This window comes from Gymnoscopelus braueri, assembly GCF_963280865.1.
Source record: "Gymnoscopelus braueri genome assembly, chromosome: 20".
NCBI classification, from domain to species: Eukaryota; Metazoa; Chordata; class Actinopteri; order Myctophiformes; family Myctophidae; genus Gymnoscopelus; species Gymnoscopelus braueri.
The window spans coordinates 39,670,325-39,697,170 of record NC_137622.1 but is presented as its reverse complement, the minus strand read 5'-3'; the positions used below and the strand labels follow the sequence as shown (position 1 = coordinate 39,697,170).

General features: G+C 43.5%; 2 protein-coding genes across 4 annotated transcripts in view; both read left to right on the top strand.

Moving 5' to 3' along the window:
• Positions 1-26,846, top strand: part of polr1a (RNA polymerase I subunit A) — a 445,779-nt gene that overhangs the window by 29,852 nt on the left and 389,081 nt on the right. For all 3 annotated transcript variants that reach the window (XR_013932195.1, XR_013932196.1, XM_080415292.1), the window contains exons 16-27: positions 1,301-1,492; positions 4,604-4,753; positions 13,074-13,257; positions 14,213-14,295; positions 14,879-15,037; positions 16,702-16,800; positions 18,142-18,294; positions 21,746-21,828; positions 23,223-23,388; positions 23,925-24,051; positions 25,188-25,288; positions 26,388-26,587. Coding sequence is in view for 1 of the 3 variants with exons in the window: in XM_080415292.1 (XP_080271418.1) it covers positions 1,301-1,492; positions 4,604-4,753; positions 13,074-13,257; positions 14,213-14,295; positions 14,879-15,037; positions 16,702-16,800; positions 18,142-18,294; positions 21,746-21,828; positions 23,223-23,388; positions 23,925-24,051; positions 25,188-25,288; positions 26,388-26,587 (1,697 nt within the window). In the remaining 2 variants the exon portion in view is untranslated. The remainder of the gene's footprint in view (positions 1-1,300; positions 1,493-4,603; positions 4,754-13,073; positions 13,258-14,212; positions 14,296-14,878; positions 15,038-16,701; positions 16,801-18,141; positions 18,295-21,745; positions 21,829-23,222; positions 23,389-23,924; positions 24,052-25,187; positions 25,289-26,387; positions 26,588-26,846) is intronic.
• Positions 8,550-10,442, top strand: LOC308076369 (negative elongation factor B-like; the record flags this gene model as incomplete). Its single annotated transcript, XM_080416603.1, has 1 exon — positions 8,550-10,442. The coding sequence occupies one exon, from the start codon at positions 8,550-8,552 to the stop codon at positions 10,440-10,442; it is 1,893 nt and encodes a 630-aa protein (XP_080272729.1).

Here is a 26,846-nt window from a genome sequence, read left to right as displayed (position 1 = left end):
ATGTATTTGGCCGCGGACCCCCCATCTCAAAATATTCTGTTCCAGGGACCCCCCCAGAGGCAAAGATTTGAGTTAAAAATGTTGGCTTTAAAAGAATATAAATATATTAATTTGCACACATTTTCTCGATTCTTTCAAAAATAGCAGATCTACAAGCTCGTAGCGCGGCACTCGGTGCCGCGCTATGAGCTTGTAGATCTGCTATTTTTGAATAGCCAAAGTGTAAAATAATGCTTTTTAGCTCAAATCAAGAAGTGACACAGATGCGTTCCAGGTCGGGTTAACAGACAACGTCACACTGATAAGAACCAGTATGCGCGCGCAGGTCGGCAGCAAAAGAACTCCACCGCTCATAAGATGCAATGTAAAAGGGGTCACAGTCTCGCGTGTAAAAATGCATCCCATCAAACTTTCAGATGTTTTTTTCCCAGTGTGGAGGAAGAATGCTTAGGATTTTTACTGTGATCTCTCGCTCTTGAAATATATATTTCTTTGTTTCTTGGATTCAAAACAGTTGTCCCCCCATACGCCTAATTTATGCTCCGTCCCGCGAAGGTGTTGCGCGCAGAGAACGGCCGAGTATAGCAGACCTCCAAGCTCACAGCTTTCTCATCCGCGACGCGGTTGTGAGCTTGCATGTCAGCTGTTCTCGGTTCTCGGCTTCACCGTTGCGCGATGAAGTATATATGTCTCGCTAGGGCGCACCCCACTAGCCAACACACAAGTGTTGGCGAAAGCGCCTTTGTTTGCATGTTCTCCCTGTGTCTCCTAGGGTAGTTAATACCCTCACAAAAACATGCAGTAATCCTGGCCGCTATACCGCCTCCCCCATGACAGCCGGGGTGCCTGATGGAGGGGAAAGGAACTGGTTGGAATAACGTGTTCCTTCCACGCGCTACGTCCAACCGGGGAAACTCCCCCCTGTCAGGTGACGAGAAGGTCAGTTGGCTCTCATGCATTGAAGGAGGCATGAGCTCGGCCTTGGGCTCCCTAGGCTGGTGGGGGGAGTGTAGCGCCCAGAATCACTTAGATAATTGGCACCGGGTGAAAAATGGTTACAAAATCGTGGGATCAAAACATCTATAAAAAAATAAAATAAAGGTTGAATGAATAGAAAAAATATATATAGCATGCATATCCACTCAATAAAGTATCACTATACACTGGGTCATGCTCCAAAATGTTGATGTCCTCACAAGTTTAGTAATACAAATGTGTGTGTGTGTGTGTGTGTGTGTGTGTTCTGCTTGGGACTCTGTGTGTGTGTGTGTGTGTGTGTGTGTGTGTGTGTGTTTTGTAGGATGGTAAGCCGCTAGCCGGGCTGATCCAGGACCACATGGTGTCCGGCACCCGGATGACCATCCGGGGCTGTTTCTTCACTAAGGACCAGTACACGGAGCTGGTGTACAGGGGCCTCACCGACAGACCTGGACGCATCAAGCTGCTGCCCCCGGCCATACTCAAACCACAGTGCCTCTGGTCTGGGAAACAGGTACTTTAAACCAGTGGTTCTCAACCAGTGGTCCTTGGTGGGGTTCCAGGGGGTCCCTAGCAAAATGTTGTTAACGTATCGTCATTTTAACCACTTAGCTTTGGCTATTCAAAAATAGCAGATCTACAAGCTCATAGCGCTGCACCGAGTGCCGCGCAATGAGCTTGCAGATATGCTATTTTTGAAAAATAGTGAAAATGGGTACCTGGCACAAAACATTTTCAGATGGGGGTCCGTGGCCAAATGTATACCAATTTAGGGGTTCTTGGCATGAAAAAGGTTGAAAACCACTGGTTCATTTATTTAAACAAAAAAAGCTTCTGGAAAAGAATAAAAATTCAAATAAAATGAATGAAAAAAGTAACTGAAAAAACACGGCCCCCTCACGCATCAGAAGGACAATATCGGTCACCAGAACCAAGGACATTGTGTTTTTGATTTATCTATCATGGTTAAAATGGAGTTTGAAGTTACAATGGGTTTGTATAGGAAGGGGGCGTGTCTGATCAAATGAATATCGACTATCTAAATACTGAATCAAGCAACTTAAAAACTGTGCGGGGTGACACACAAAAGCCTGAGTAGATTTTAAAATGACCCCAAAACATGTTTGAACGTGAAATTTCCCTTTAACCCATTAAAAACCGGGAAAGCATTTTAGATTTTAGTGTTGGCTATTCAAAAACGGCAGACCTACAAGCTCACAGCGTATCACTTCGTGCAGCCCTGCGAGCTTGTACATCTGCTATTTTTGAAAAATTTGAAATCGGAACTACTGATTTTAGAAAGCATTTATAGACGCATTTCCAGACAACGTCACACTGATAAGAACCAGTGGTGGAAAGTAACTAATTACATTTACTTAAGTACTGTACTGTACTTAAGTAAAATGCTGAGGTATTTGTACTTTACTTGAGTATTTCCCATTTCCAATACTTTTACTTCTACTCCACTACATCTCATAGGCAAATATTGTACTTTTACTCCACTACAATTATTTGAAATCTCAAGTTACTAATTACTTTTCAGATATACATTATGATATTATAAAACATACATTTACCACTTTAGCCTTATGTTATACATAGGCTATTTGAAAATAGCCGATCTACAAGCTCACAACGCGTCGCAAGCTTGTAGATCGGCTATTTTCAAATATTTTAGTACTTTTACTTTTGGTACTTTAAGTACATTTTGATGCCAATACTTTTGCACTTTCACTCAAGTACATTTTGAATTCCGGACTTTTACTTGTAACGGAGCACTTCTACATTGCAGTATTGGTACTTTTACTTAAGTAAAACATTTGAGTACTTTTTCCACCACTGATAAGAAGAACCAGCGTGCGCACGCAGGCCGGGGTCAAAAGAACGGCACCAGAGCCTGCTTGATCGCGCAACTGTATCCCCTCAAACCTAATTCATGCTCTGTCGCGCGCAAGTTGTTCGCGCGCAGAGAACGGCCCCGAGAACAGCAAGACCTCCCAAGCTCACAACGCTCACATCCGCGATGCGATGTGAGCTTTGTATGCCGGCTGTTCTCGGCGCGCAATACCGTTCGGATTGTATCGTACCGTTGCAGGATCGGATGGAGTATAAATATGTCTCGCTAGTAGGAGCGTCTCACCAGCCAACACACAGAGGAGGTTGAATGAGCTGAAACCTGCGCTCCCCAAAACAACAGGTTTGGGGGATCTGTTTGGAATTGATGACATGAAACCGGTAGCCTGGCCATGGCCAGATTAATATCACTATCTGTGTGGAACCTGCGGATAACAAAAGAAATGCCTCTGGTGTTAAACCCGCCCCATATTTGCATACTGGGCCCTGATTGGTTCCTCTCTACTTCGGAGGGAGTGGTGAAATCCAATCTCAACTGAGCGGCGCCAGACCAAATCTGCCGAGGGCAAACTTTTTTTTTTTTTGCAATGGCAGATTCGTCTGGTTTCCGGGCTATGAAACCGGCACCTGCGCTGCAGCCCCAATGTTTGTAAACAAATAATCCGTCTATAGCAGCGCATGCGGCCCCAACGCAGCGTCTCTGCGGCCCCTCATGGTCAAACCAAAACAAAAATTCAAAAACAGACAGACATACATACAGGTGTGTCAATTGTTACAGGTATAATGCATAGTTCTCTATGCATTTCGTTTTTTTGGGGGGGTTTGACCCCCAATTTTTCGGCCGCGCGGCATAGTATAGGTGTCCCTTATTTCAATCTCTGGGAGTTGGCAACCCTAACCTTGCCATACCTTAGCTTTTGCTGAACTGATGCCACTCGACATACACACAAAATAAACAGGTACAGTGAAAAGAATATGATGTCAAAATGTAAATTTTCTTACAATAACAACAATGTGTTACATTGAAAAATCCAAAATAGGACCGTCATTTTTAGCTTGCGGCCCCTTGGACTTTTGGTATTTTGCTGAGTGGCCCCTGAGCCATCTTAAGTTGAGTAGCCCTGGTCTATAGAATCGACCTCAGGTCAAAACTCGGGAATCTCCGGTTTTTCATTTTTAGCGCTTAGGTGCCAAAACCGGGATTCTCCGTGAAATCTTTTTGTTTTTTTTGTTTTTTTTTCAACAAGGGGGGGGGGGACTAGCGCAGCTCTGGAGTCACCCACGGTGACTCTGAGAAGGAAGGGACAGCTGGATCACCGTGCCAAAAAACCTGGCTCCCCGTCCGCTCCCATTCTATCTCCTTGATAAAAAACCTCTGCATCTCCTTAACTTTTTACAACGGGGAAAACGAGTCATTTTCGATGCGCTATCCCTCCGCAATGGTGACTCGCGTGAGAGATGTTATTGTTCCAGGCGTTAGCCAGGACCATCCGTCGTCGTGCACGCATGCATTTGTTTACATGCGGGTGCTCCGCCGTGGAGTCTGCAGCTCTGAACAGCGCAGCGTTACAAACGGTGCAATCTCTGGCACTCAACAACACTTCTTTTTTAAATAAAACTCTGGCACCTAATGGGTTAAGTAAATGCAGGATTGCAGGATTTTTACTTGTAACAAAGTATTTTATATATATTTTTTTTACACTGTGGTGGTATTGCTACTTTTACGTATAAGTCCAAATTCTGAGTGCTTTCTTCCTCCACCGGTCTCCAGGTGGTGTCCACTCTCCTGCTCAACGTGATCCCTCCAGGCGCCTTGCCTCTCCACCTGTCCGGGAGGTCCAAGATCCCTGGCAAGGCGTGGATCCAGGTGCCGCCCAGGCTGCCGCCCGGGTACCACCCTGACACCATGTGCGACTCCCAGGTAACCAACACTGCTGGACAGTAACGAAGTATATTTACTCGAGTACTTGTACTTATAACCCATTAAGACCGGGAACGCATCTGTGTGTCATTTTAAGATGTTTTTGGGCTGTTCAAAAACCGCAGATCTACAAGCTCATAGCGCGGCACCGAGTGCCGCGCTATGAGCTTGTAGATCTGCTGTTTTTTTTTATCGTGAAAAATGTGTGCAAATCTTTGAATATGTATTTTTTACACTTTTAACTGTTATAGCTTCTGGGGGGTCCCTGGAACAAAATATTTTGAGATGGGGGTCCACGGGCCAAATACATATCATTTTTGAGAACCACTGATTATAGCAACATGCGTTTCTTTTAGGATTTAGAAGACATTTGTAGAATGCCCAGAAGCAAAGATATGAGTTAAAAATTATCGCTTTAAAAATATATATTCAAATTTCTTTTTCCAAAAAATAGCAGATCTACAAGCGAGTGCCGCGCTATGAGCTTGTTGTATATCTGCTATTTTTAAATAGCCAAAGAAATCTTAAAATGACATGTGTTCCCGGTCTTAACTGATTCACTGCCAATCACGTAGATCTACGCGAACCTATTTAAAGCCGCCACGTGCCAATCGCGTAGATCTACGTGAACAAAAAAATAAATAAAAATCCAATTTGACCCAAAGACCAAGGAGATATGATTTTTCGAAGATCTAGACTCCTATCCACTTCCTTGTTAACTTAAAACTTAAAAATTCTGTATCTCGGCTCCTGAGTACTTTTTTTTTTTCAATGAAAAACTCTGGCACTGGCTAAAAAAATATGAAAATACCTCTGGCAGTTAATGGGTTAATGGTATAAAGGTAGAGTTTTTTTTTGTTTTTGTTTTTACTTTTACTCTTCTAGGAAGGGACTCTTGGGACCCAAACTTACAAACAAGAATATATTATGAATTAACCACTTAAGCCCTAATTCAAATATAGCGACATTTAGCCGATCTGTAAGCTATTTGTGCTACTTATTGTGTGACACTGTAGGTGTAGGACATACATGGGCAACTGGTGGCCCGGGGGCCACATGCGGGCCCTCACCTTCACTTAATGCGGCCCGCAGGATAGTATCGATATATGATATATATATATATATATGATTGATTTCAGCTGTTACAATTCCAAACATGCAACCATGACCCGCTTTAGTCTAATATTAGTAGCTTAATGATTAGTATTACAATTCTATTGTCCTATTTATGTCCAATGTATTTGTATTTTAGTTCATGAAGTTAACATAAGTATAACTAAATGCATTTGAAATTAAATGAAAATGTTGCTTTTCTGGATTCCAATTCAAAAATAGCAAAAAAGAAATCAGGATTCCAATTGAAAAATAGGTTATTTTTGCTACTTTTGCGTGACAGAATGGTGATTTAACACATTGAATGCCAATCGCGTAGATCTACGCGAACCTATTTAAAGCCGCAGCGTGCCAGTCGCGTAGATCTACGTGAACCGCCGATTCCCATTGAAAGTGCCCCAGGTGCACTTTCCGATTTTTTTTGATCCATTTCCGTTTCCGGTTTCCGGTCGGAAACAGAATTATTCGGGTTCCGTTTTTTTCGATCGTATCCGCTTCCTGTCTGGGATCCTGTTTAAAACTCGATTTTCTCGGTTGTTGTTTTTCTCCTCGCTGATCACTGTTTACCGTTGATCGGCTGTATCTTCAAGATGGCGGCTCGCATTTGGAAACTGTTTTCGCTGGCCGTTTCTCACGGATCCGCTGTGTGTTTAGAACCAAATGAACGCGCACTTTTAACTTATTTAGCGAGGTCTGTGGCGACATGAAAAAAACTAAAAAACAACAATAAAACGCTGGCACTGGTGAGTACATTATGAGATTAAACTCTGGCATGGAATGTGTTAATTTACGAAAAAAAGTTAAAATATGGAGATAAGAGGTGTCTGACAGTATAATGCAATGTGGCTCCTCTGGAGTGAGTGTGGAAATATAGTGGCCCTCTCCATCATCAAAGTTGCATCACCCCTGGTGTAGGATGACAGAGTAGGGCATTAACGTACAAAAACAAGTTGGAAAACTGAGGTTAATGCCCGACAGGAACGACCTGCTATAGCAGAAACACTTACTGTATCGTCTCTGTCGGGTGGAAACCTCATATGTCCAAAACTGCTACTTTTCAGGATTCAAATTGCAAAATAGCCAAAGTAGCAGATCGACAAGGTCAAAACGCGTCGCGTTCGAGCTTGTGGATCTGATACCTTTGATACTTTTGAGCGACGCTGAGATCAAGTAGGGCGTTAATTTATAAGCAAGAATGAATTGGTTATTAACACATTCCATGCCAGAGTTTAATCTCATAATGTACTCACCAGTGCCAGCGTTTTATTGTTGTTTTTTTGTTTTTATCATGTCGCCACAGACCTCGCTAAATAAGTTAAAAGTGCGCGTTCATTTGGTTCTAAACACACAGCGGATCCGTGAGAAACGGCCAGCGAAAACAGTTTCCAAATCCGTGCCGCCATCTTGAAGATACAGCCGATCAACGGTAAACAGTGATCAGCGAGGAGAAAAACAACAACCGAGAAAATCGAGTTTTAAACAGGATCCCAGACAGGAAGCGGATACGATCGAAAAAAACGGAACCCGAATAATTCTGTTTCCGACCGGAAACCGGAAACAGAAATGGATCAAAAAAAATCGGAAAGTGCACCTGGGGCACTTTCAATGGGAATCGGCGGTTCGCGTAGATCTACGCGACTGGCACGCTGCGGCTTTAAATAGGTTCGCGTAGATCTACGCGATTGGCATTCAATGTGTTAATCCAATGTGAGAGTGTGTGTGAAATATATCAGTAGGGGTGGGACGATATATCGATATAGCGATATATCGCGATACTTTCTCCCGCGATAAATAATCGATATACTGCCGAAAGAAATCGATATAAAAATAAATAAATAAATATATATATATATATATATTATTTTTATTTATTTTTTTAGTTTGTGATATGTTGTTTTTCCTACTCTGTATTTGTGTAATGATGATTTTGAACTGTTTGGTGCTATTTTATGTGTTTATGAATTGAATACAAGGACTATCGTGATATATCGTTGGTGACATTTCATGCAATATATCGTGATATCACAATATATCGATATTTTCAGATATCGTGATATATCGTTGGTGAATATATCGTTGGTGAATGATATATATTGTTATCGTGGGCCTAATATCGGGATATATATCGTATCGTGAGGTACCCATATCGTCCCACCCCTAATATCAACAACGTTTTAGAAACGGGGACAAACCGCAACCAAGTCTTTACAAGCACCTTCACAGAAAAACAGGGCAATGTCGCTTACAATAAGCAGACATGGCAAACAAGCATGACGTGTTTTGGACCCTTTTTTACCAAACCCGCCCCCTTTCCACAGCGACGCCCCCACCGTATATATATATGAACAGAAGTGCACGCCCACATTCCATTCAGGGTGTTTCTTAGAGAGTGTTACACACTCTCAAAAAACACAAAAAGTTCAAATATGGAGATAAGAAGTTTCTGCCCGACAGCGCCGATACATACATGTCAACGGGTTGTGTATTGTGACGTCAGATTGGTGGTCTATATAAGGGGTTGCAGGGTGTTATCATATCACACTACTCTGAAAAACATGGATCACTATGTAATAAACATTTTATTTGCTGTCACAGTTTAGCCGCACATACATCTGCAGTCAAATCCACGTTATAAAATCTTAAGGAACACAACAAAATTGACTTACATTATTCAAACGAAAGAATGTTTTCCGGGCTGCCTGATTTGGGGATACCCAATGGCGAGGATCTCAAAAAGACCCTCACCAACAGCACAGAGTTTCTGAAAGACGTCGAGCAGATTCGGACAAAGAACGGCATCCTGATGCCAACCCTCCAGGCCGCTCTGCCCTTCCTGGACCTCCACGACACCCCTCGGCTTGAGTTCCATCAGTTGGTCTTGGACGAGCTGCGGGACATGTTGACGGAGAGAATCGCCGCCATTGCGGAAGGCAAGGACGAGGACAGATACGTGAAGCTCGAGGGGCTGCTGGAGAAGAGTTTCCCGCTGGTCAAAATGCCCGCCATCCAGCCGGTGATCTTGCAGGTGCTGAAGTATCTACCGGAAGTGCCGGAGAGCATCCTGGCGACGGTGTTGGCCGACAAGGAGCTGTACAAGGTCTGCGGCGTGGAGGTGAAACGTCAGATCTGGCAGGACAACCAGAATCTGTTTGCGGAGGAGGTCAAGCCGCTGCTCAAGCAGTACATCGTCGAGAAAGAGGCGGAGCTCTTCAGCAGCAATCTCTCCACGCTGCACAACTTCCTGAGCCGCTCGCCCAAGACAAGGCGCCAAGGCGACGTGGTCAGGGAGCTGACCCGGATGATCGGGAAGAACGTGCGGCTGTACGAGATGGTACTGCAGTTCCTGCGCATGCTCTTCCTGCGCACGAAAAAGGTCCACTACTGCACACTGAGGGCCGAGCTGATCATGTCCCTCCACGACTGCGACGTCAGCGAGATCTGCACGGAGGAGCCCTGCCACAAGTTCACCTGGTGCCTGGACGCGTGCATTCGCGAGAAGTTCGTGGACGCCAAGCGGGCCAGAGAGTTGCAGGGCTTTCTCGACGGGGTGAAAAAGGGACACGAGCAAGTGCTGGGCGACCTGTCCATGATTCTGTGCGACCCGTTTGCTTGTAACACGCTGGCGCTGAGCACGGTGAGAAACGTGCAGGAGCTGCTCAGTCATGACGCTCTACCCAGGGACAGGCCAGAGTTGATACTGCTCTTCAGAATGCTGTCGTTGGGTCAGGGTGCTTGGGACATGATTCACAATCAGGTCTTCAGTGAGCCGCCCTTGGATTTAGAGGTCGTGACCCGTTTCCTGCCGGCGATGATGGCCGTGGGTGTGGACGACTACACCTTCACCGTGGAGCAGAAGCTGCCCGGCCCGGAGAAGACTTCTTTTCTGTCTTATCCTACCGCTCTGCCCGACACCCTCACCAGATTTCTGAAGGACGACAGGGTCGCCTGCGAGATAGGCCTCTACTACGTCCTCCAATTCGCCAAACAGAGGAACAAGAAGGCCTTGCAGAGGTTGCTCCCCGCGTTGGCGGCGTCTCACAGCGACATGGCCTTCAGGGACATCTTCCTGCATCTGCTGACTGGCCACCTGACCCTGCTCTCCGGCGACTTCGGCTCCGAGGAGTTCTGCTCGGCGGTCTTCGACGGCTTCCTCCTCACGGCGTTCTCGGAGAATGAGAACGTCCACAGACACGCGCTGCTCATGCTGCTCCACCTGCTTCACCACAAAGTTCTGCCGTCCTCCATGGCGGCCTTGGCGAAGACCCTGGAGCCTCAGGACAGGAGCGGCGAGCCGGTGAAGGAGCTGTACAGGCAGCTGACCGAGAAGCTGGAGGCCCACAAGAAGAGCCTTTGTCAACTGCAGCCGCGGGACAAAGGTCCGTCGTCCCTGGGTCTGCATGGGACCCTTCGCAACTCCACCCCGCAACTCCTCTTTGACACGGGTGGAGGAGCGCACTCGCTATCGTCACCCGCGATGGACAAAAGCGCCGATGGTCTTCCTGATGACTGTGATTCTACAGAAATTAGACTGGCTTGTGAAAACCTGGAAAAGAAACTGACTGAACATTCTACTTGACTTACGGTAAAACCCTCTGTGTTTATTTAACTCTGAGAGTGTACAAAATGGACGCTATCAATCATTCCGCCGTGGACCCCCCCTGGTACCCCCTCAAGAGCCATTGGTGGTCCCTAGACCCCACTTTGTGAACCACTGCTGACCCACATTGTCAGCACTTGGAGGCCAGGCTGGAGTTGTGTGGAACTCCACATTGGCAAGACCAATCTGGAAAGCCATCGGCAAAGAAGTGCCACTGGGGGCACTGCCCGCGATCCCGCGTAGAGACCGGATGTCGGCCCGTTCTTTCATCCCTTCTAACAAAATACTCTACACGCTGTAATGGTAGTCTTGAGAGATTAGGGCACGACTGACATTCAAATGTGACGCTGCAGTCCCCATGCTGTATTTCTATTTGGTAATAATAAAATAAGAAACACGGAAAGACGATATATAGACTATATACATTATACATACCGGAACGTCTGCGTGTGTGAGTGTCCCACTATGCCCATATATGGAGATCCCGGAATTTTCCCACACTGATTGGCTGGCTGAAGCATTAGCCCATATATAGACATCGCTGAGTTATCTCAAATGTATTGGTTGAAACACTTGCCCAATATCTGGAGATCCCCGGAAATGCTCCCAAGTCGAGGCATCATCAATATGACATCACAGATTCACCTCCAAGTACTCTTGATAGCGATACTGGCGTCTGTATGCGCTGACAACGGGTGCACGGCTTCGCCGATTGGTTGAAACGGGTGTGTCACATTTTGCCCATGTTATAAAGATCCTGAACAATGTGGTGTTGCACGACAGGATTGATGTCTGAGTCTACAAGGGCATCGGGCTCCGAGACGGCCCCGTTTGAGGATCCCCTCCCAGCTATGATGACTGTTGGAGAGGATTCCACAAATATCACAAATGTTGAAGAGGGTTTGACCTAACCGTTGGTTCTGACATTACGATAAAGACCATATACAAGATATCCATATGGGGAGCAAGCCGGGATACCCATACAAGGAACAGGGTTTAAGAGACTTATGTCATCCGAGACTGGCGTCTTGGACAGTGCGCAGAGGCCGACATCAAGACACATATAGAGACGAGCGAAGACAGAGTAACATCAGCAATATGATGTGGCATCTCTCGGGGAGAGAATATAAGACCCGTCACCAGGTTTAGGAGTTCAGTTTTGTCCCCAGGTTCAGGAGTTCAGTTTCGTCCCAGTTTTAAGAGGTTTAGGAGTTGCGTTTCGGGCATGGACGTGATGTCCCAAGGCTTTAAGTTCAATGACCGATAGACCACCACCGCTGGAAGAGAGTCCCGGGAAAGAGCGGGCCGATGAGCCCACAGAGAAGCCGTGGTGTCGGGTGTGTACGGACTTCAAGTCGTGGATGAAGAAAGTTCCGAAGAGGCGTACACAGGATGAGCCACGACTGCAGAGGGATCCGCCGCAGGCGCAGTGTCCGTTGGACTGGGAAGAGTTGGGGCGCAACACCTGGTCCTTTCTACATACCATGGCAGCGCATTACCCCGAGCGCCCCTCCCGGCACCAGCAGCAGGACATGGGGCGGTTCCTCGACCTCTTCCCCAAGGTCTACCCCTGCGACTCGTGTGCGGCAGACCTCAGGGGCAGGCTGACGGCCAACCCGCCCGACGCTGCCGGTCGCCGTGCCCTTTCTCAGTGGCTCTGTCGCCTCCACAATGACGTCAACGTCGAGCTCGGTAAGCCCGAGTTTGACTGCTCTCGTGTGGACGAGAGATGGAGGGATGGCTGGAAAGACGGCTCCTGTGACTGACTGATGGTTTAATACAGCCATTCCCAACATGTGGGCCGTGGGGATATTACGAGTGGGCCCTAAGATCTCGTCTATAACATAACTGTATTTCTTCTTGAAAACCTTGAAAAATGTGTTTTCGTTGTGATACCGATAAATAGGAACATAAAGCATGCTCTGTTTGTTCCATTGATCCAAACCAGAACACGATCAATTGTATTTGTACTTCCATGTACTGTTATGTACTGTCATGTACTATTCTCATGTCTTTCTAAATAAACTACATCAATCAATCAATCAATTGATTTCTCATTCAAATAAACATTGATATTGGATTTTTTGCCGGTATCAGATTTTCCGATATTCTCCAACTATTAATTTCCGATTCCGATATCAACAGATATATGCACATTTTGGTTAGCAACATCATTCTGAAATGGGTACTGCACTAAGTACTGTGACCGCACGGTACGGTCATAGTATATCCTTTCTGACGGGCAGAGACCTCTTATATCCATATTCTTATCTTTTTGTGTTTTAGCACCAGCGTGCTAATTATGTGTCAATTCGAGGGTCCTTGACAGTGTTGCCAGATTCTGTGAGAGAAACAAGCAACCAGGTCTTGGAAAACCAGCCCAAAAGAAGCGACTATGGGCCACATGAGCACTTTGACATATACATCAGCTATTTGAAAATAGCAGATCTACAAGCTCACAACGCGTCGCGATTGCGACGCGTTGTGAGCTTGTAGATCGGCTATTTTCAAATACAATCTTGCGGGGAAATTATAAGATCTGCCGATCTGGCAACCCTGGGACTCCTTGACATGAAAAGGTTTGTTCCGTGTGTCCGACAATCCTAATAGGTGGTGATCCGGCACGGGGAGCTCCTGGTGGGGGTGCTGGACAAGGCCCACTACGGCGCCTCGGCGTACGGCCTGGTCCACTGCTGTTTCGAGCTGTACGGAGGAGAGACCAGCGGCAAGCTGCTCAGCTGCCTGGCCAGGCTCTTCACTGCCTACCTGCAGCTGTATCGGGGCTTCACTCTGGGTAAGACGCAGGAAAAATGTTTAAAAAAATTATATATATATACTCAAAGATTTGCACCAATTTTCACGATTTTTCAACAACAAAAAAAGCAAAAAATAGCAGATCTACAAGCTCATAGCGCGGCACCGAGTGCCGCGCTATGTGCTTGTAGATCTGCTATTTTTTTTAAAGACATCTATGTTGGCAAATCGATTCATGTAAAAAATCTTATTATCAACAACGATTCTGAATCGATTCACGATTTCAAAGAAAAAATGTTCAAAGAAAAAGGAAAGGAAAAATGTTATTTGCATTAAGGCAATTATGTTGTGTTTTTCTGCATCAAATGTTTTACAAGCGACCCTCTCTGGTATTATATCATTTTTTTTGTTTGAGCTGTTGGAAAACAATACGACTTTTCACAGCCCTAGTAAGAACCAGACCTTTTCACATGCAACAAAGCATTTTTTTTGCCATTAGTTTTAAACATTTGAAAACCTTTTCACATGGCATGCAAGGGATTGGCTTATCCGTCTTTGTTTGTGTTTTCATTCTCGATTTATCCGTCTTCTTTTGTGTTTTCATTCTCGATCTGCCCCAAAACGCGACATTTGGAGGAGTCATGTCCCTCGACGGGTGCTCTGAAAGTGCACGCCGGGTACGAAAACTGCGAATTGTCACGTTTTGTGACATTGTTTGTCTTGGATTGCGTCACAGACGTGACATGCCCGTATATGGCTCTTCACTGCCTACCTACAGCTGTACGACTAGGGCCTCAGACTTTCCTAGCCAGGATTCTATCAATTACTTTTGATTACCTTTGATTCAATCAATCAATCAAAACTCTGAAAATGCACGTGGCCCTTCCACCTGACCACTTCAGGGTCTTTTCATGCTGTTTCACAAGATCTCAGATGTGTGTGTGTGTGTGTGTGTGTGTGTGTGTGTGTGTGTGTGCGTGTGCGCATGCGTGCAGGTGTGGAGGACATCTTGGTGAAACCCGGAGCCAACAGGCAGAGGAGGAAGCTCATTAAAAACTCTCTAACCTACGGCACCAGAGTGAGTTATAATAATAAAATATCCATTAATAATCATCCTTATTTTAGTCATTAGAAGCGAAAAGCTTCTAATTACAAAAAAAAAACAAGTAGCAGATCTTTTTGCATGCATGCACACACCTCATTGAAATTGTCATGGATTACCTTCTCAGTCGCCACGGCCACAACTGATTTAAGTCATTTGGATTCCATAGAAGCCATGCATGACATCCATGGGCAGCATGTTGCGCAGCGAAAATATCCTATCTACAAGCTCTCAATGCGTCAGACGCATTGAGAGCTTGTAGATAGGATATTTTCAGTTAGTTATTCTAAGATTGGAGCATTTGAAGTGGCAATGTCTTCCATAAAATCTGAATAGTCTCAGATATTTCATTAAAGAAGAAAAGGTTATAGCCTCAATCTGTGATTTTGTCACCTGGTCGCTGGTGTGTAGGGGGGAGGGCTCCTTTCATACTGTTTCACAAGTCACACGTTAGGACTTGGACATACAGAGATCGTATTTAGCTTTAATCCATGAATTGTAGAAGGTTGAGAATCCCACTGAAGTGAGTGACTTTGTTGTGGTGGTGGTGGTGTGGCAGGCCCTGCAGGCGGCCTTCAACCTGCCGTCCAGCGTGGACCAAACCGAGGCCCGCGGCCGCTGGCAGGACGCCCACCTCAACCCCGACCAGAGGGACTTCAACACGGCCGACCTCAAGTTCAAAGAGGTGGCCAACCAGGTCAACAACGACATCAACAAGGTACGCTGACTGAACAAATAGCCTTAAGAACACCAAGCTGGACATCAACAAGGTGCGCTAACAAAAAAAAATAGCCTTGAGAACCAAGCTAGACATCAATAAGGTACTCTGACTGAAAAAAATAGCCTTGAGAACCAAGCTATCTGAAAAATAGCCTTGAGAACCAAGCTAGGCATCAATAAGGTACGGTAACTGAACAAATAGCCATGAGAACCAAGCTCGACATCAACAAGGTACTCAAACTAACTGAAAAATAGCCTTCAGAACCAAGCTTAATATCAACGAGGTACGCTAACTGAAAAATAGGCCTTGTGAACCAAGCTTGACATCAACAAGGTACGCTAACTGTAAAATAGCCTCGAGAACACCAAGCTTGACATCGATAAGGTACGCTAACTGAAAAATAGGCCTTGTGAACCAAGCTCGACATCAACAAGGTACGCTAACTGTAAAATAGCCTCGAGAACTCCAAGCTTGAAATCAGTAAGGTACGCTAACTGAAAAATAAGGCTTGAGAACCAAGCTCGACACCCCTGGGTCTGCTCTATGCTAGGTCCGCTGTAAGGCGCATAGCACATTTCAACGACAAGGCGTTTCAACGTGCTTTACACAGAACAGGTAAGCAAAGGAAACGCAATTACACAATGACATTAGGATGCATAAAACAAAATAAGTAAACAAAACGAAACAAAACAGATACAGTTACAGTGCAGAGGAGAAAAGAAAAGAGGAAAAAGAACAGTAACTCAATCAAAGGAAGCGGCAAACGGAAAGGTCTTTAGTTGTGATTTAAAATAAATAAGAGTGGGAAGCAGACCTGCAGTTTTCTGGGAGTTTGTGCCAGGTATGTGGTGCATAAAAAAACAAACGCTGCTTCACCACATTTGGTTTTGGTTTTAGGGACAGATAGCAGATCCTCTCCCAGATGACCTGAGAGATCTGAATGGTTCATGATATCGTATGAGATCAGAAATGTATTTTGGCCACTAAACCATTTGTTATAGTGTTCCCAGAACCTGTGTAGATATCTTCACCAGTCGCTCCGTGCCCTTCCGCTGTGGTAACCCACCTCGCTATTAGTATGTGAGAATTGTTAGTATGTCCGAAAGCGTATTTGCTACTCGACAGTACTAGGGGTGTGCCGATAAACTAATTTCACGAAACGATACGATACGATATTGGGCTCACAACTTCGATACGATTTCGATACGATACGCACTTTTTTATTATGAAAATATATGGGGGAGAAAAAAAGCAAATGTGCAAACAAATAATTCTGTTTTTGCATTATTCAGACATGCAAACTTGTAGCTTTTCAGCTACAATAGCGGTTTTGAATCCAAATAGGGCAATAGTGTGACACCTGAACCGAAAAAATGTTGTCACCCTTGTCACCCTTTTCACCTCGGGACTGTTTGCATGCCTGATTATTATTATTGTAAAAAAATATATATATATATTTTCAAAGCGATATTTTTTTTTTCCAAAACGATACATATCGTCACGAAAACGTATCGCGATATATCGCGGGACGATATATCGGCACACCCCTAGATAGTACCCTAAGTGTTATGCATACACAATTCTGGACATTCTGGCATGTAGTATATTGTGATTTTGTTTCTTCGTTGTGATTCGTGGTGGTGTTGTGTTTTTTTTTTTAGGTATGCATGCCTATTGGTCTGCACACTTCCTTCCCAGACAACAACCTGCAGCTGATGGTCATATCAGGAGCCAAAGGGTCTACTGTTAACACCATGCAGGTAATGCATGCTATCACTACGGCTGTTGCCACACCATGAAATTATTCATTTGAATTTGTCGTTCAAATAATTGCCAAGTCAATGATTTATATTGTGTTTTTGACATTGAGAATTTAAATATAAGAATAACATTTCTGTTTGGCTTTTTAGTCTTTGTAGTCGCACAGAGCAGATATGAGAAATAACATAATTTCATAAAAAGCATTGTGAAGTTGTAGCTTCGGTTAAAAACAACACAGTCTTGACCCATTAACACATTGGGTGCCAGAGGTTTATTAAAATATTATACTTTGAGTGCCAGGACTTTTTAAACATTTTGAACCTTTTTCAAGTAGTCACAAAATATTTTCAGTGATCACCGTCCTCACGGTGATCCCCTCATTACACACATACAGGTCTCGTACAATCGGGGGGAAAAAATTAAAAACATTCGGAAATCCATTCCATAGTTGCAGCCAGTTGAAAATAGTTAAATTAACATTGTAAAAAAAAAAAGTGCACAGGAGCCGAGATACAGGTTTTTGAAGTCATAAGTTAACCAGGAGGTGGATAGGAGTCTAAATCTTGTAGGAGTGATATTTCCTGTTGCTGTGAAGGAAAAAAAAAAAAAAAAGTAATTTTTTTTTTTTTTTCCAAAAACCGTATATATACGGTTTTGGCACTCAACGTTAGTATGCGCAAAACCGTATATATACGGTTTTGGCACCCAATGTGTTAAGACCCGGGAAAGCATCGTGTCATTTTTAAGATTTCTTTGCCGATTAAAAAATGGCAGATCTACAAGCTTAGCTCATAGTGCGGCATCGAGTGCCGTAGATGTTCTTTTTTCTTTTTTAAATCGTGAAAATGTGTGCAAATCCTTGAATATATATATTATTATTTTTTAAGCGAACATTTGTAACAAATCTTTGCTTCTGGGGGATTCTACAAATGTCTTCTAAATCCTAATAGTTTTCTGAAAAACATATGTTTGTACATCAGTGTTTCTCAAACTTTTCCATGTCAAGGACCACCCAAAATTATATGCATTTGTCCGCGGACCCCTCCTCTCAAAATATGTTGTTCCAGGGACCCCCCCCCCCAGAAGCAAAGATTTGGGTTAAAAATGTTTGCTTTAAAATATATATATATTCAAAGATTTGCACAAATATTCACGATTTTTCAAAAATAGCAGATCTACAAGCTTTTTGAATTTTGAATAGCCCTAAGAAATCTAAAAAATGACACAGATGCTTTCCCGGTCTTAATGGGTTAATTTATTTTGTTACGTACCTTGGGTAAGCTGTGAAATCGTTTTGCCTAACGTGTGTGTGTGTCTCTGGTTTGTTTTGTATATTTTAGATCTCTTGCCTGCTGGGTCAGATTGAGCTGGAGGGTCGTCGGCCGCCCCTGATGCCCTCTGGGAAATCGTTGCCGTGCTTCCAGGCGTACGACCCGCTGCCCGGCTCCGGGGGCTTCATTTCCGGCAGATTCCTGACGGGCATCAAACCACAGGTGTGACACACAAACTCTTTAAAGGGATTCTAGGTAACTTTAAGCCTAAATTTAAAAATATCTATATATATATATATATATATTTGCATTTTTTCCCCTCTATCAGCCACTATATAATGATGCTGGGGTGTTTTCCTGCATTGAAACACAGTCCTCTTTCTGAAATCCGTATTTTCCCTACTATTTATGTTTTGACATCCGGGTATCCGGGACGTGAATGAAACACACGCATTTGCGCGTCCGTGCGAGTTCGAGTGGAACCGAGTGCAGCGGAAAAAAATGGAACGGCAGCCATTGTTTTCTCTGCAGTGTTTTTACTTATTACTTATAGTCCATAAGCCAGACAAGATTTCATTATCAAAAGAGTGGGCAAAACCATACCTATATTAAATTGTTCATAGGGTCAATACGAGTAAATAAATATATGATAACCTCTCCACAGGAGCAGCTTTTTCATGGTTATCACACATTTTGTTATTTTCCCCATACGTACATGACAGGTGAAAAAATTTAAAAAAGAGTTATCATAATGAAACTTCCTGAGTTGATTACTTACATGAAGACAATGATTTATCGTATTACAAGTTTTCTGAAATTGTATATTTAAATATGCAAATTAGGCATTACGAAAATATGCCCGAATTTGTATAACTTTCCAGAATCAACATTGAAACATTGGACAAAGCCAGAGTCAACATTCTTATTTCATTTTGTTAAGATGTTGGAGTCAAAGGTTTTTAACGAGGGAATATTCAATATCTGGCTCAATTTTGGGGCTCTGGCTCATGGACTAAATGCCTAATTTGCATATTTAAATATACAATTTCAGAAAACTTGTAATACGATAAATCATTGTCTTCATGCAAGTAATCAACTCAGGAAGTTTCATTATGATAACTATTTTTTAAATGTTGTACATTTTTCACCTGTCATGTACGTATGGGGAAAATAACAAAATGTGTGATAACTATGAAAAAGCTGCTCCTGTGGAAAGGTTATCGTATATTTATTTACTCGTATTGACCCTATGAACAATTTAATATAGGTTTGGTTTTGCCCACTCTTTCGATAATCATTGCTCAATTTCGGGGCTCTGGCTCATGGACTATTACTGTCAATGTTATTTCGCCCACACACACACAATCATTTGCAACATAATAACAAAGAATAGGAATACCACGATAACGCAATGGTGACTATGAACCACGTACCCAAACCCGTTGGAGGCTGCTTTTCCCAAGCTGAAATCTGCACTTAAACTGCAAGGCTGCATGGCTGTGTTGTTGAACACATACACAGCTTAACGTCCGGAAAGTTACACGACTCACTCGCCCAGGTGGTGTCAATAATAGGCTACTAATCACCGTAATAGTAACAAAATTCAGAATCACAGCGCTGCCTGTTTCGGATTCCGCACGTTAAAGTATATTAATTCATTTGTTCGTCTATTTATTAACTGCTACTGCAGTCTTACCCTGCGGTACATGAAAACTCCTGTTACAGTCATGGATCAACTTCAACCTGGTGTTTGCACTTTCTCCATTTACGTTCAGATTTCAAATATAAAGTGCTTACCCCATGGCCACGAATGTTACAATTATGCACGGGACTCTCAAAAGTACCCGTATATTCTGTATGGTTCAATAAAAAGCATTTTAATCCGATCAGTGGCCATTTTCTCATAATGTATCAGAGTGCAATACACCTACCAACCGATAAGGTCGCTCAGTTGAAAGCATATGGAGAAAATGGCCACCGATCAGATTAAAATGCTTTTTATTGAACAATACGGATGATACGGGTACTTCTGAGAGCCCGTACATAAATGTAACATCCGTGGCCATGGGATAAGCACTTTATATTTGAAATATGAACGTTTATGTAGATGTACAGGCCATAAATGGAGAAAGTGCAAACACCAGGTTGAAGTTCATCCATGACGGTCGTGACAGTCGACCGTTGTGTATCCATGGCTATTACTAATATGTTACCTCTAACATTTCCCATGTTTTTAGTTTATTGAAATAATGTCATGCACATTTGTCCAGTGCATAGCCTACTGCAGGCCTTGTTGACTAGATTTAGAAGAGATTTTGAAGCTCTTGCTCCTGAAATGATTGATTATTTTTAAGGGGAAAAGCCATAATTTAACATGTCAATGGGTGAGAAGAGAAGCTTGCCAGGCGCTGCCAGGCCTGGGTGTGACTAACTTCGCACCACCAGTCACAGAGTGGAGTGGGTGGGGCTTAGCGGAGGGTCCATTACACCCCAAAAAACTGAACTTTGAACATTCAGTGGATTTTCTGTGGTCTGGGGTTTTCTGAATAATTAGGCTGAAAAGTAATCTGTGATTTCCCCTTGGAGAGTGAAGTCACAGGCCATTAATCCCGCCCACTCTCCTCCTCGCCCCTCCCCTCCCCTATCCTTTCCTTTGGGCGGGGGGGCGGAGCAGAGGCGATGATTGACAGGCAAAATCCCTCAACAGCTACACCCGCAGGTCAAAGATTTCTTTTTTCATTGCAGTTGAAAAGGCTTTAGAAATGTGAGAGAAAAACACCTGCAATGGCTAACTGGAGTGGAATTTTCAGTTAAAACTTTTTATACACGTTTGAAGGACCATGACCAAGACTTTTAACTCATTCACTGCCAGAACATTTTTATTTTTGCGTTTGACAAACTGCCAGAGATTTTTCATAGAAAAAAAAAGTACTCAGGAGCCAAGATACAAAATGTTTAAGTTTTAAGTTAACAAGGAAGTGGATTGGAGTCTAGATCTTCAACAAATCATATCTCCTTGGTCTTTAGGTTAAAAATTAAATAAATAAATAAGAAAAAAAGAAAAAGAAAAAAAAAAGATTTTTTTTTTGGAAAAAATTAAAAGTCGTTTTAGTCGTTCTTGGCAGTGAATGAGTTAATGTGTTGTGTTAATGTGTAATACTGAATGTCATGAAACCTTTAACCTACCAACGTGCGTCTTCATGTCAAGACCACCACCCACCTCCCTTTGAAAAGATTATTTTGCCTTTTACCCCTGTGTACTCCCCAATTTAGTCGTTATGCCAATTGATTCCTCCCTACACACATTTCTGTGAGTTGTCACTTCTGTTGTATCCTACTGAATCACCTGCCAGTGAGGAGCCCCTCACCGGGAAGACATTCTACTCCTCCCGCCCAGCTTCCCTCCCCCGAAAAAAACCCCAATTGTGTCCGTATAGCCGTTCGACAAAGCCGGATTCGAACCCCCAGACTCCGCGGAGGTGGGCAGGCACTTTGCCACTGAACCTGCCGAGCCCCTTGACTTCTTTTGTGCTTATAATGACTGACGGTTGATTATTAATTGATTATTTGATTATATTATTGATTATCGTTTATGTTGTAGTGATTTAACAGATCAGTTCGGTTAACTGTTGCACCCGTAGTTTATTTGTTTGTCATTATCGTTTGTCCTCAGGAGTTCTTCTACCATTGTATGGCTGGCAGGGAGGGCCTGGTAGACACGGCTGTCAAAACATCCCGATCGGGGTACTTGCAAAGGTAAAAACCTAACAACTGTATCCTAATATTATACTTCATTTGTCCCGAGTCCCTCAGGGCTCTATTCTAGACCCTAGCAAAAAAAAATCCCTATCTACAAGCTCACAACTCGACAAATACACACACACACACGCTCACAACACAACAACACATTACTAGATCGGCAATTTTTGTTTGTATTCTATATCGGTGGTTCTCAAACCTTTTTCATGTCAAGGACCCCCAACATTATATGTATTTGGCTGAGGACCCCCATCTCAAAATGTGTTGTTCAATGGACCCCCCCAGAAGCAAAGATTTGATTTAAAAAGGTTTGCTTTAAAACAGTGTATATTAACACATTGACTGCCAGAATTATTTCAGATTTTTAGCTGTAGACTGCCAGAGATTTTTCATTGAAAAAAAAAAGTACTCAGGAGCCGAGATACAGATTTTTTAAGTTTTAAGTTAACAAGGAAGTGGATAGGAGTCTAAATCTTCGAACAATCATATCTCCTTGGTCTTTGGGTCAAAAAAAAAAAAAAAAAAAAACTTTATTTTTATTTTTATTTTTTTTAAATAGAACGCAGATCTGCGTTCTTGGCAGCCCACGTATTTATTAAAAATAGAACGCAGATCTGCGTTTTTGGCAGCCAATGTGTTAAAAGATTTGCACACATTTTCACGATAAAAAAAAAATAGCAGATCTACAAGCTAATAATAAAGTGGTTACTCAGGTAATCACAGTGCTTGTTTTTTGTTAATTTTTCTTTTTTCATTGATTGAATACTTTATTAGTCAGAAATGTAAACAGCATGTGGTATAGTAAGACATTAAGGCTAAAAGGATAACACAAAAAAAGTCCTGGGGATAATGCGTCGCGATGCACATTATACATTACCGGTATACATTTTGAACATGTGAAATGGGTCATTCTGCATAATGAGTACTTTCTACTTTTGCTACTTTAAGTACATTTTGCTACCAATACTTTTGTACTTGCTCAAGTACATTTTTAATTCCGGACTTTTACTTTTAACCGAGTACTTCTACATTGCAGTATTGATACTTCTACTCAAGTAAAGAAAAATTGGATCTTGTTTATTCGATACACATTTGTTTTAGCTCTTGCTCATTTGACTTTCCTATTTGTCTCATCTGTTTAAGAAAGTAGGTACAGTAGCTGATATATTGCACTTTTACCTTAGCGCTAGGTATACTCTTAGTTGCTTGTTTTAGAAGAGAATGCACTTAAAGCTTCTGGTGATTAGTGGTTTTCTTGCCTGCCTATGTTGAATGCACTTATTGTAAGTCGCTTTGGATAAAAGCGTCTGCTAAATGACTGTAATGAGTACTCTTCCCACCACTGTAGGTGTGTGATAAAGCGCTGACTCCTTCATTGTGCTGGGTTGTAGGTGTGTGATAAAGCACTTGGAGGGCCTGGTGGTGCAGTACGATTTGACGGTGAGGGACAGCGATGGTTCTGTGGTGCAGTTCCTCTATGGTGAGGACGGCTTGGACGTCCCCAAAACCGGGTTCCTCCAGGCCAGGCAGTTCCCCTTCATAGAGAGCAACTACCAGGTAACTACCCTAACCCTTTCATAGAGAGCAACTACCAGGTAACTACCCTAACCCTTTCATAGAGAGCAACTACCAGGTAACTACCCTAACCCTTTCATAGAGAGCAACTACCAGGTAACTACCCTAACCCTTTCATAGAGAGCAACTACCAGGTAACTACCCTAACCCTTTCATAGAGAGCAACTACCAGGTAACTACCCTAACCCTTTCATAGAGAGCAACTACCAGGTAACTACCCTAACCCTTTCATAGAGAGCAACTACCAGGTAACTACCCTAACCCTTTCATAGAGAGCAACTACCAGGTAACTACCCTAACCCTTTCATAGAGAGCAACTACCAGGTAACTACCCTAACCCTTTCATAGAGAGCAACTACCAGGTAACTACCCCAACCCTTTCATAGAGAGCAACTACCAGGTAACTACCCCAACCCTTTCATAGAGAGCAACTACCAGGTGTCATCATCATGTGTGTGTCCGTCAGGGTCATCAGAGTGGTGGATGTGTAAAAGGGTCATCATGTGTGTGTCCGTCAGGTCATCACCAAGGCCCAGGTGTTGGAGCAGGTGCTGTCGCGTCAGGACTCCCAGGCTGCCACGCAGCACTTTGACGCCATCCAGAGCTGGAAGGCAAAGAGAGAGACGGCAGCATGCCCACGCCAAGGTACCTGTACTGTAAGGGGTGCAGCTGTTAATTAGAACAAGGGTCCCCAAACTTTTCAGGCCGCGACCAGGACCCAAAATACTCATATTTGAACTGGGGACCCCCCACCCTGACATTCACTTGGAATTGTAGATTGTAGGCATTACATTTAGTTTGACTCGGTTCCTCGGATAATTGTTGTAAAAATAGCGGAACTACAAATAGATCGGCTATTTTCACAACGTTTGCCTCTTTCTTACCTAACATTTGACAAATTGGCCAATTTGGTATTATTATAATGGTCTTAAAAGTCCTTAAATTGTCTCTTTAAAAATCTTTAGAAGCATCTATGAACACAATTGGCCCGTGTTCGGGGGAGGTAAGCCGGGGGGGGGGGGGGGACAATGTGTGTGCGCGGGGAGGAATCAATTGGCGTAACGACTAAATTGGGAAGAAAAAGGGGTAAAAAGCTAAAATGATCATAATAAATAAATAAAAAATGTATCTATTTTAGGAATGTCATTATAGAACTAATCTAGGTGTGTGTGTGTGTGTGTGTGTGTGTCAGTGTTGATTTCGTCGACTAAAACTATGACAAAAAATGTTGGTCGACTACCTTTTTTCACTGACGAAATAAAAACTAAGCTACGATGACTAAAACTAAGACTAAATATATTGACAATTTGGTCAACAAATAAAAACTAAGCTAAAATGTTAGTGAGGGACTATAGTGAAGAGATCCAGTAGAACTAAAAGAGTAGATCTATAATAGTAGATCTACATAAAATAGCCGATCTACAAGCTCACAACGCGTCGCGAGCTTGTAGATCGGCTATTTTCAGCATGCAACCAAGTGTAGAATCAGCCATTACGACGGCATCAAGGCACCGCCAAAATAAATGTTAGTCGACTGAATCAACTGTAGATTTAGGCGACTATAATCTTATGGTATTTAGTCGACTAAAACTAGACAAAAACTAAAACTTTTCAGATGACTAAAAACATTACTAGAACTAAATGGAATTTTATTCAAAGGACTACAACTAAAACTAAATGAAAATTTGCTGTCAAAATCAACACGTGAGTGTGTGTGTGTGTGTGTGTGTGTGTGTGTGTGTGTGTGTGTGTGTGTGTGTGTGCGTGCGTGCGCGCGTCAGGTGGCTTCCTGTACTTCTCCCAGAAGAAGCTAGCCAGACTAAAGCAGGCGGAAGGAGGCGGGGCTCTGACCGAATCTGGCAGGGAAGCTGCCACTCTCCAGGTATAAGCACACACACACATACACACACACATACACACACACACACACACACACACACACACACACACACACACACACACACACACACACACACACACACACACACACACACACACACACATAGAGCTGTCACCATCATGACATTTTACTCGACGATTTAGTGTCCGCCCTAGTGTAGCGGTTAGAGCGCATGCCTTTTCATGGGGAAGGTCGTGGGTTCGAACCCTACACAGGGTCGACATCAGCAAGGGCATGCAGTCGCAACGGGCCCCTAACGCCAAATCCAATGTGTTCAGATCTGAGCCAAGTCTCCTGCAGACTAGCCTCGATCTCCAAGCTTTTATTTTTTATTTTTGCTAGAAAATAAAAGCCTGGACCAGCGAGTCGGGTGTTCCGGGTATAGGAAGTGTTTCATTTCCCCAACCAACCAGAGTGCAGTGGGCGTCGCTCGTAATGTTGTGTTGATGATCGTTGTTCCCCTTCAGCCAATCAGCAGTGCATTTTTACCACCTCCAGACTAATGTGACGCAACGGGACTTTTGAGACGGCCATGCCCAAAATAGGTTGCCTTATTTGGATACATGCGTGTCACTGCCCGCCCCTGCCGGTTCTCTGAATTTTTATCTTTAAATAGGCTCTGTCATGATTAATTGACCACATATATGAAGTTAAACAACTAAATTCTATCCAAGCGATATCTTAAAAGTAAATTCCGTGCCTCAAAAAAGAAGTTTGAGAGCATTTTAAAACCGAAAGTAAAAAGTTTAACTGCCCACAGAAAACAATGGCGGCTCGTTCCATTTTTGTCGGCTGCACTCGGCTCCATTCGGGCTCACTCGAACTCGCCACCTGATTGGCCAACTTGCACTGTCAATCACAGAACGATGAGCGACGACGCTAATAGGCTCGTCCATTTGGTGAACGGGCTAGAAACGCCCAGACAAGCCTTAGGCCAGACTCCTTCGTAAAATCAAATGGAAATGAGATTTTCCGGAGGGAGGGGCTTTACCAGGCTAAGGGCAGCCTACCTGCAGACAAAACAAAATTAGCGTAACAACTAAATAAAAATAAATACATAAAATCGACTTGACTTCCACAGCTGGTGGAGCGCTGGCGTTCGTTGGAGGCAGACAACAGAACCAGGTACAACAGGAAGTGTGTGCGTTGTCCGGAACCCGCCCTGGCTGTGCTCAGGCCCGACCTGGAGTTCGGTTCCGTCTCCGAGACCTTCCACCACATCACTGAACAGTACCTCCAAAGAGACACCAGGGGGAGCCAAGACAGCCTGGACACCCACTGGTTAGTGTGTGTGTGTGTGTGTGTGTGTGTGTGTGTGTGTGTGTGTGAGAAATAGACGGTTGTGAGGACCATTTTCCTGTTCCTCACCAGAGAAACGGTTGTTTTATGATTGATACAATATTTTTAGAGATACTTTTACGTTTAGAAAAAGATTCAGGTTAGGATTAGACATTTAGAGGTTAGGTTTAGCGGTTGGAATTAGAGTTCAACATGATTTATACTTAGTTGCATACCAGCGTCATTAGAAGGAGTAGAAGTA